At 44.1% G+C, this 9,337-nt stretch overlaps 1 protein-coding gene across 2 annotated transcripts; it reads left to right on the top strand.

The window, feature by feature from the left end:
- The first annotated feature begins 2,487 nt into the window (after positions 1-2,487).
- Positions 2,488-7,924, top strand: RPS15A (ribosomal protein S15a). 2 transcript variants are annotated; one of them, XM_004020793.6, is made up of 5 exons: positions 2,488-2,513; positions 3,540-3,677; positions 4,167-4,246; positions 6,593-6,678; positions 7,779-7,924. In XM_004020793.6, the coding sequence occupies exons 2-5, from the start codon at positions 3,545-3,547 to the stop codon at positions 7,870-7,872; spliced, it is 393 nt and encodes a 130-aa protein (XP_004020842.1). In that variant the 5' UTR covers positions 2,488-2,513; positions 3,540-3,544; the 3' UTR covers positions 7,873-7,924. The 2 variants fall into 2 exon arrangements, with proteins under 2 accessions (XP_004020842.1, XP_042095720.1); XM_042239786.2 differs by having other exon boundaries at positions 2,489-3,097.
- The last annotated feature ends 1,413 nt before the right edge of the window (positions 7,925-9,337 follow it).

The raw sequence follows: 9,337 nt of genomic DNA, 5'->3' as shown, positions 1-9,337 counted from the left end.
GGCTGTGATGCTAATAACAAATGCTGGTCTTTTATCTGGATTATTTCATTTATCTTCACGGCAACTTCGACTAATTAGTATATTATTCCCTTTTACAGATGGGGAAACTGATTTGCCCATTCATTGATTCATTACATATGTATCAGGGACCTACTATGTGGAGTTAACTTATCTAGAAGCTGTGGGTACAGTGGTGAACAAAGCCAGCCATATCCCTGCCTGCTTAATGGAGACAGTAAATACACTTTCAATATCTCAGGCGGTAAACCCTATGGAGAAAAGTTAAACAGGGCAATGAGACTGGGGGGCGGGGAGGATGAGGAGGAGGTTATGTGATTGAACAGAGACTTGACAAACTGGGGTAGGAAAAGTCAAGTTAAAGGGAAAAGCCAGTGCAAAGGCCCTGAGGCAGACTGTGCTTGGAGTATCTGAAGAAAAGCCAGCCAGGGAGATTGCTGGGGGATGGTGTTCCGAGGCAAGGAGGCAGATATTACGAGGACCTTTTAAGTTTTTGTAAGGAATCTGGATTTTACTGACAGGAATCCTTGGAGAGTCCGAGGTCTGACAAGTTTTAAAATGATCATTCTGGCAGCCTTGTGGGAAACACAGGGAAGGGGGTGGGAAATACAGGGAAGGGTAAGAAGGGAGGGTAAGGGTAAGGAAGTTAAGTCCTGAGCAGAAGCTTAGCCTAAGGTCTCTCAGCTCGAGAGAGGGCGGTGCCAGAACTCCCTGCTGCTCTCAGGCAGCCAGACCTCGGGCAGTAACTACTGAGCATTTATTTAACGTGTGCCAGAGATTTGGCAAGCCCTTTGTCACCATTATGTCATCTGACCCTTGCAACAACCTTTAAGAGGCTGAGCTTTTATTTCGAAATATTTGTAGCTTTCTTTGCAACTGTGTCTGTATTTCAGAACTCAAAAGTCTGGAACTCCAGTGAAGTGAAAGTGAAGTCGCTCAGTCGTGTCCGACTCTTTGCGATCCCATGGACTATAGCCTACCAGGCTTCCCTGTCGATGGAATTTTCCAGGCAAGAGTACTGGAGTGGGTTGCCATTTCCTTCTCCAAGGGATCTTCCTGACCCAGGGATCGAACCCAGGTCTCCTGCATTGCAGGCAGACGCTTTACCCTCTGAGCCACCAGGGAACTCCAGTAAATAATTTCTAATACTTCAGTGCAGTCACTCAGTCTTGTCCGACTCTTTGCGACCCCATAAATTGCAGCACGCCAGGCCTCCCTGTCCATCACCAACTCCTGGAGTTCATTCAGACTCACGTCCATCGAGTCGGTGATGCCACCCAGCCATCCCATCCTCTGTCGTCCCCTTCTCCTCCTGCCCCCAATTCCTCCCAGCATCAGAGTCTTTTCCAATGAGTCAAGTCTTCGCATGAGGTGGCCAAAGTACTGGAGTTTCAGCTTTAGCATCTTTCCTTCCAAAGAAATCCCAGGACTGATCTTCAGAATGGACTGGCTGGATCTCCTCGAAGTCCAAGGGACTCTCAAGAGTCTTCTCCAACACCACAGTTCAAAAGCATCAATTCTTCGGCGCTCAGCTTTCTTCACAGTCCAACTCTCACATCCATACATGACTACTGCAAAAACCATAGCCTTGACTAGACTGACCTTTGTTAGCAAAGTAATGTCTCTGCTTTTGAATATGCTATCTAGGTTGGTCATAACTTTCCTTCCAAGGAGTAAGCGTCTTTTAATTTCATGGCTGCAATCACCATCTGCAGTGATTTTGGATCCCAAAAAAATAACGTCAAAAAAGAAGCATCGATTAAGACAAATATTTTTTGCTGTTTTGAAAAAGTATAAACAAATTTCAAAAAACAGAAATTGTACAGGGAGAAAGCTCTACCCTGGTGGCTCAGTGATAAAGAATTCGCCAACGCAGGAAACCCGTGTTCTGATTCCTGGATGGAGAAGATCCCCTGGAGAAGGAAATGGCAACTCAACCATCTTTGCTTAGGAAATCACATGAACAGAGGAGCCTCGCCGGCTACAGTCCATAGGGTCACAAAGAGTCCGATACGACTTAGCGACTAAGCAACAAAAATAGGGAGAAAAGCATGACTCCCATCCCAATTTCTAACGCCCTTCTCAGAGGCAATTGCCGATTACTTGTGGGTCCTTCCAGAGATACTGTAAATACGCACGTATCAAAATTCATTCTAAATAGTCAACAGTTACTGCAATGAAAATTAGTAAATATCTAGGCCCTCGTCAGCTTTTCGTTTTTACCGATTAGCTGCTAGAAAGGAATTCAAAACTACGCAAATGCCCCACCTCTTGCCAGCTGACTGCCCTATGCCGCGCCGGGGATGTTCGACTCCATCGACTCTCTACTACCTACCCCGGAGGAGGCTCCACCCCTTCACCCGCCTCCTTCCAGTAGGCAATCCTTTTTTATTTGTTTTTGGCGGGGCTTTAAAAGTCTCGCGATAGCCCGACCCATAACCCATAATTCCGTGCGCTCGCCCCTCCCGCCCTCTTTCCGCCATCTTTCCGTGCCGGTGAGTATCTCTCTCTGAGCTATCCAACATCATCCGTCGGTTATCGGTGCCATCCTGTGATATGGGAGTCGCGCATCGTGTCCTGCGAGGATGTCGGAGGCCTCCTGGGCCGGAGATGCTAGCCTTGCGAGGGTCTGGGCAAGCAGAGGGGAGAGTCATGCCCGGCTATCCCATGCTTTGAACCCCGGAGAGCCCGGCCTCTGGGGCGCAGGCCGCAGCCTTTGGGAACAGGGAGCTTTGGACCGTTCCGGAGAGGCGGCAGCTCCGAATCTTTCGGCGGCGCCAGTACCTCCCGTTAGTGATTGAGGCAGCTCGTTGGCTCTGAGAAGCATCGGAGGGCCATGGAGTTGGTGGGCCGTGCAGCTTCCCATTACTTTGGTTGCGGCGGGAGCTCGGGAGATGAGGACCCTCGGGAGGGGAAACTGCATCCTGCCTGTGGTGGCGGCTTGCTGGGAACGAATCTGGTTTCCTCTCAAGACACTGTTGAGCTGGAGGAAGTAGGTTGGAGTCCCACTGTTGTGGTTTGAGACATGCCTCTGTTCCTGACTTTCAAACTTTATTAGATGAAGTTTGTGCCCATTGAGGTAAGAGACCAGTCTGGTGATACATGTGAAATGTTTCAGTTTATTACTTTGGTACTTGCTGTTGGGCATAGTTTTAGATGGCACAGGGACGGACATTTTATGTTAATGCAGTGGTTCTGGGTGTTAGGTGAAAGTTGAGTAGTATCTTTCGGTTATTGGGAAAAATCTGACACTGGGTTAGTAGGTTTAAAGGACCGTGTTAATAGTACAGATGCTGCCGAATTCCACAAGTTTGAGTATTACTGCCATTTTAAATAGCACCTACCACGGCTGGTGTTTTTATTTTAGTAGTTGACGTCCTTCTGGGGAACCAGTCTGCTTAGGAATGGGGAAGCTTCCACATGATTGAGGCAGAAAGGAAAGGATGTGTTCGCAGGGAAATGATAGGGTGCCTGGTAATGGAAGTGTTGGTAAAACGCCTGTTTTTTTCTTCCTTGAACAGCCATAATGGTGCGCATGAATGTCCTGGCTGATGCTCTCAAGAGTATCAACAATGCCGAGAAGAGAGGCAAACGCCAGGTCCTTATTAGGCCATGCTCCAAAGTCATCGTCAGGTTTCTAACAGTGATGATGAAGCATGGTAAGTGTCTTGCTGTTTTATGTTTTGGGATAAGCATGCTATGGAATGGGCCCTGTAGAAATTAACTGTGGAGAGAGGCCTGGAAACGGAAAATGGGGAACAAAGTGGCAATCAGAGATGGTAACTAATGCAATTGACTTGGGCTGTGGACAGGGTAGTCCTGGAGAAGTGGTGCTCTTTAAGAAATGCTGAGTAGGATAGGATTGTTGGAAGGAGGAGGTTTGTGACTGTTTAGGTGTTTGGCAGGTAAAATGGCCTTTCTTGATAATATCACCCACAACATGTCATTGAAAGGACCCTGAGCTCTTCTCAGAGCTCCATGGGATGTAAAGGACTGTTGAACGTCCTGGTCACTAGGTAGCCTTTGGGAGTGGGAAGGTATGAGAAGGCACGGAGAAAAGTATCTCCCTTTTAAAATTGCAGGGTGGATTGAGTATTGCTCTCTTCATTTTAAAATTATTTTTTAATACAGTCAATTGTGTTCTACAGGTTACATTGGCGAATTTGAAATCATTGATGATCACAGGGCTGGGAAAATTGTTGTGAACCTCACAGGCAGGCTAAATAAGGTAAGAATTGACTATCTTCCACATTTTAGAATCTTCAGAATGGTCTACGGTGGTATAATTGCCTTTGTAAAATTAGTGTTGTGCTTGCTTTACCTAGTTAGGTTAAGAAGAATGGGAATTGATTAAAATCATTAAATTTTATGTAACTTCCAGGTAGAATTGTCAGTTGACCTAGTGTTTGGAGTATAAGATATCTGAAGGGAGATGTGGAGGCTTGAGACTGGTGCTACCAGTTTTGAATCCTGGATGGTTCAAGGCCAGTAGTCCTGTTAGTGCAAATAACGTGTGAGGTCTGTTTTTCCTTTCAGTTTGTAGGCGTAATCTACTGAATCTCTTTGATTTTTTTGACTTTGGATTGCATGAATTTGGGGGCTAGGTGTTAGTCTGTAAGTCAGTTGGGGATCTCATCGCTGCTGCTTTGCTTTCTGTGTTAAGATTTGTAGCTTTCAGATTTGCAAGGGATCTGAGATCCTGTAATGCAAAGTATTAGTCACTCAGTCGTGTCCAGCTCTTTGCAACCCCATAGATGACAGCCTGCCAGGCTCCTCTGTCAATGGGATTCTCCAGGGATCGAGCCTGGGTCTCCTACATTGCAGGCAGGCTCCTGTAATCCAACACTAGGGCAACTGGGCCAAGAAAGTGGTTAGTGGCAGGGGCCAGATTGATTAATAAGGTCATTCCCTAGTCCAACAGTTTTCTATTTTACAAAGTTGCTTTCTTACATAGTGAATTTGCTTCTTGTGTGGATAGATACTTAATGTCAGATAAAAATTAGTGGATATGAAGCCTTTGAAGAGTTTTTGAAGGAAATTTGGGGGTCTGTCTTATTTTATTGTAAACCATTAGATTCCAATCCCAAGGAAGGATTTGAATTCATTTTTCTCACTCTGATCCTCACAGTATGTTCAAGTAGAAGAGGGTATGTTTATTTTCCCCTCTATTTTTAAGAACTAGGAAATCTGTGTCCTGCTCAGGGACAGTGGAAGACTAATTCCGGTGTATAGCTTATAGCACATTTTAAAGCTGTCCCGCAGAAGATTTCGGTTGATATTTAAAAAAAAAACAAACAGTTTGAGAAGTGCCCTGTACCAGGTTTCTCTTAAACATTCTCTGTGCATAATAGCTTGAGAAATAAGTTTGAACAGAGTACCAAATGGAACTCACTTGTGGCCTCCTTACTCTGTGATACACTAAGTCATTTGGAAAATCCTGGCTAATAGATAGTTGAAATCCAGGCCCTGCCAAATGCCTGAATTATTTTTGGTTTCTCTTAATTTCAGTTTTCTTCCTTTGTAAGACATTCTTGCCTCAGTTTCCTTCATGCAAGAGGTGGATATACCTTACTATGGAAATGTAATGGGGCTGGGAAATAAGGTGGTGTTTAAAGACTAGATTAAGAAAATTCTTCCCTTAATCACAATCTTAGATTGATGTGGTTTGAGAGCAGATATGCTGGAATTACACTAGCTGAATGGAAGGGATATTTTGCTACTGGAATATATAAAGCTCGCATGTGGTAGTGCAGAGGCCTCAGAAAGCCTTGTCTTTCACTGTAGCTTGCTTGGGTTTTCCCTTGTCGTATCCCTGTGTAGCTTCTATCCAGTGTGGGATTGCCCTTGATCGTCAAGTGACAGTAGTAACTCCCAGGATGATGTGATAAAAAGAACCTGAGTGAGCTTCCTGCCAGGGGGCACTTGGACCTGATGGGTCCATTTGCAGTTTCGGTCTGCCTAGGGAAGTTTAACTGCTCCAGAGACTTCACAAAGTTCTAATCTTGTAGTCTCATTTAGTTTACTGTTAAGCATTTTGGAGTCTTCCCAGGCTACACTAGTGGTAAAGAACCTGCCTGCCAGTGCAGGAGAGGTAAGAGAGAGACACAGATTCGATCCTTGGGTGGGGAAGATCGCCTGGAGAATGGTCTATTAGGGTCGCAAAGAGTGGAATATGACTGAAGCGACTGAGCGTGCAAGCCATCTTGGTGAGCGTGCTAGTGATTTGTAGAATAGAGATGTGAGCAGGGGTGTCATATTTAGCTCTGAGACATGCTCTCTTGGCTCTTTAAAATCTGGCCATTTGTTCCGGGACAGCGTCACAGGCCACAGGATGCACACTGCTGGCTACCGCGTGTTGTATTATGTTCTGCCTCTTCTGTTGATGTTTCCAGTAGCTTTTTCTTCCTAAGTAGCCGTAGTCTTTAATTGTTTTTCAGATTGAACTTATATAGAATATTGTACAGAATAGTTACCCACTTAATGTTGAGTTGGTTGGTTTCTGTGCTCAGTTATAAAAGATTTTTAGTGTTGTTATTAGTGAAGTGTAAACACTGTTTTCTGTTACTTTTTACAGTGTGGAGTGATCAGCCCCAGATTTGATGTACAACTCAAAGATCTAGAAAAATGGCAGAATAACCTGCTCCCATCCCGTCAGTTTGGGTAAGTTGATTTTCTTCACTTAAAAGTTGATGCTGATGCCTGTGATACAGAGCTTTTTATTTATTTATTTTTTACATAACAGTAGTAGCAATAGTCTCCATTCCCAAACAGCTTGACTCATGGGTTAGCACCTATGTTGCCACACTTCATGTGTGGGTTTTAGTGTCTAAGAGGTGTGTGAGAGCTGAAGCTGGGTGAGAGAGCAGAATTGCATTCCCCTCGTGTCTGCTCTGTTGCAAATAGTTAATACATGTTCTCTGAATACCCTCCTGTGGCCAGAATGACTTCTGAACCATTGCCCTCTGGGCAACTCAGTTTGAAAATCTTCATCTGTGGTTAAGAGACTGAGTTCAAATTCTGGATTTTCTACTTTAAAGCTGTGAGGCTTTGGGCAATTCATGGCCTTGGTTTCTTAAAGATGGTAGCTCTCTTATCAGTTAGAGTAAACTGATTTACTTCTGGTAAAGCAGTTTAAAACCTGATCTGACACACCAAGCATTTGGTCTGTTTGTGGTTAAGAACTTAAAACACCCAGTCACATTTGGTGATTTTGACTTTACTCCCATTTCATGGTTACTATATAACAGGTATAGTGTTACGGGCAAGTCCTTTGTGACTGTAATTAGGATGCTAATTTTAATGCCTCCCAGTTGATACATTTTCTGTGTCTTATCTTGACCCCTATAGTAACCCATGAGATAGGCCAGGTGGGATGCCCTTTGTCCAAGTAACTGTATAATAGCTTGCCTGTGATCATACACACAGTAAGTGGCAGAAACAATTCTGTCAAGTTATATCAGTGCTTTAATGCTTTAAACTGTGTGCTTGAGAGCAGAAAGTGACTTCTGAAGTTAGAGGAGTTCCGGTTTTTGTTTTTAGGTAGCATTGCCTCATGTTAGTTGAGACCAGGACTGTGTGTGTATAGCTGGAGTCTTTGGTTCTAGGAGTCATGCCTGTGCACTGCCAGCCTGTGGAGGCTGCATTATGTATGGGACCGCATGTTAAACACTGATGAATGTTGGGATTTTTCTGTACCAGTAGTTCAGTGTTGAATAGTTCATAGGGACAACTTACCAACTTTTTTTTTTAACTTTCCATAGTTTCATTGTACTGACAACCTCAGCTGGCATCATGGACCATGAAGAAGCAAGACGAAAACATACAGGAGGGAAAATCCTTGGATTCTTTTTCTAGGGATGTAATACATACAAATAAAATGCCTCAGAGGACTCTGGTGCTTCCTTAAGTCATTTTGAATTTTGTACAGCAGAGTAGCAAGAGTGTCTTCGGGAGTATACAGCCTTTGTGTTAACTGGTGAAGGCCGTTTCCTTGAAGTACAAGAAAGTTTTGACTTGGTGTAACTTTCACCATCACCCTTGTGGCTCACCAGAGGAAGGTGTGTCTGGCCCTGGATGGTTGACTCTGGTTTGGGGTCGAGATGGTGAAGCTGCCTCTTCTGGAGTCTTAAATTAACCCTTGAATGAGTGGTGCTGTTCCTATTTTTAGCTTAATAGAATACACATTTCATACCCTAGAATACACATTACATACCCAGGTTACGGTTGACTATGTAAGTACTCATAAGGAAACAGATAATTAGAGCTCTACGGCTCACTAAGACTCAGTAAATTTGGGTGGCATATCAGGGACACGCCAGCAGTATGTATTTAAAATGTCATTCTTTTTAAAAAACCAGTACTGTAAACCTATCACCAAATGTATTCAGAAATTGGGCAGGGTTAGTAAGAGCAGTGCTATCCAGTATACATCTAACAAGAGCCACATGTGTATTCAGAGCTTCAGGAAGCCACATTAAAACAAGTAAAGAGAAACTTTTTTTTTCCTTAAAATAACATTTTGTGTTCAAAAATTAAAATTTCACCATATAGATGATGTGAAAAATGAATGGGGTTTTGCTCTTTGCAGTGTCCGAAATGATGTGTGTGTGCTAGTGGCTTCAGTCTTGTCTGACTTTTTGATGCTATGGACCCTACCTAGCTTGCCACAGGCTCCTCTGTCTTTAAGGATTTTCCAGGCAAGTCTACAGGAGTGGATGCCATGCCCTCTAGTGCTTCTTCCCGACCCAGAGATAGAACTCACTGTCTTTTTAACTGTCCTGCAGTGGCTGGCAAGTTCTTTACCACTAGCGCCATCTTGTTCAGTTGCTCAGTCATTCATGTCTGACTGCGACCCCATGGACTGCAAGATGCCAGGCGTCCCTGTCCATGTCCTGAAGCTTGTTGAAACATGTCCGTTAGGTTGATGATGCCTTCCGTCCAACCATCTCATCCTCTTTCAACCCCTTCTATCCTCAGTCTTCCCAGCATCATGATCTTTTCCAATGAGTTGGCTCTTCGCATTAGGTGGCCAAAGTATTGGAGCTTCAGCATCAGTCCTTTCAATGAATAGTCAGGATTGATTTCCTTTAGGATCGACTGGTTTTAGCTTGCTATCCAAGCATCAGTTCTTCAGTGCTCAGCTTTCTTTATGGTCCAACTCAACATCCATGCATAACTACTGGAAAAACCATAGCTTTGACTATATGGACGTTTCTTGGTAAAGTCAAGTCTGCATTTTAATACGCTGTCTGGATTTGTCATAGCTTTTCTTCCTTCCAAGGAACAAGTGTCCACGGCTGCAATCACCATCTGCAGTGAG

Source organism: Ovis aries, chromosome 24 (assembly GCF_016772045.2).
Source record: "Ovis aries strain OAR_USU_Benz2616 breed Rambouillet chromosome 24, ARS-UI_Ramb_v3.0, whole genome shotgun sequence".
Taxonomy (NCBI): Eukaryota; Metazoa; Chordata; class Mammalia; order Artiodactyla; family Bovidae; genus Ovis; species Ovis aries.
This window is presented reverse-complemented; position numbering and strand designations above follow the sequence as displayed.

Bases quoted from the DNA above. Each gene is read 5' to 3' on its own strand.
- RPS15A (XM_004020793.6), top strand. From the start codon at position 3,545: ATGGTGCGCATGAATGTCCTGGCTGATGCTCTCAAGAGTATCAACAAT. The intron at 3,678-4,166 runs GTAAGTGTCTTG...TGTGTTCTACAG, and splicing joins AACAGTGATGATGAAGCATG to GTTACATTGGCGAATTTGAA. The intron at 4,247-6,592 runs GTAAGAATTGAC...TACTTTTTACAG, and splicing joins TCACAGGCAGGCTAAATAAG to TGTGGAGTGATCAGCCCCAG.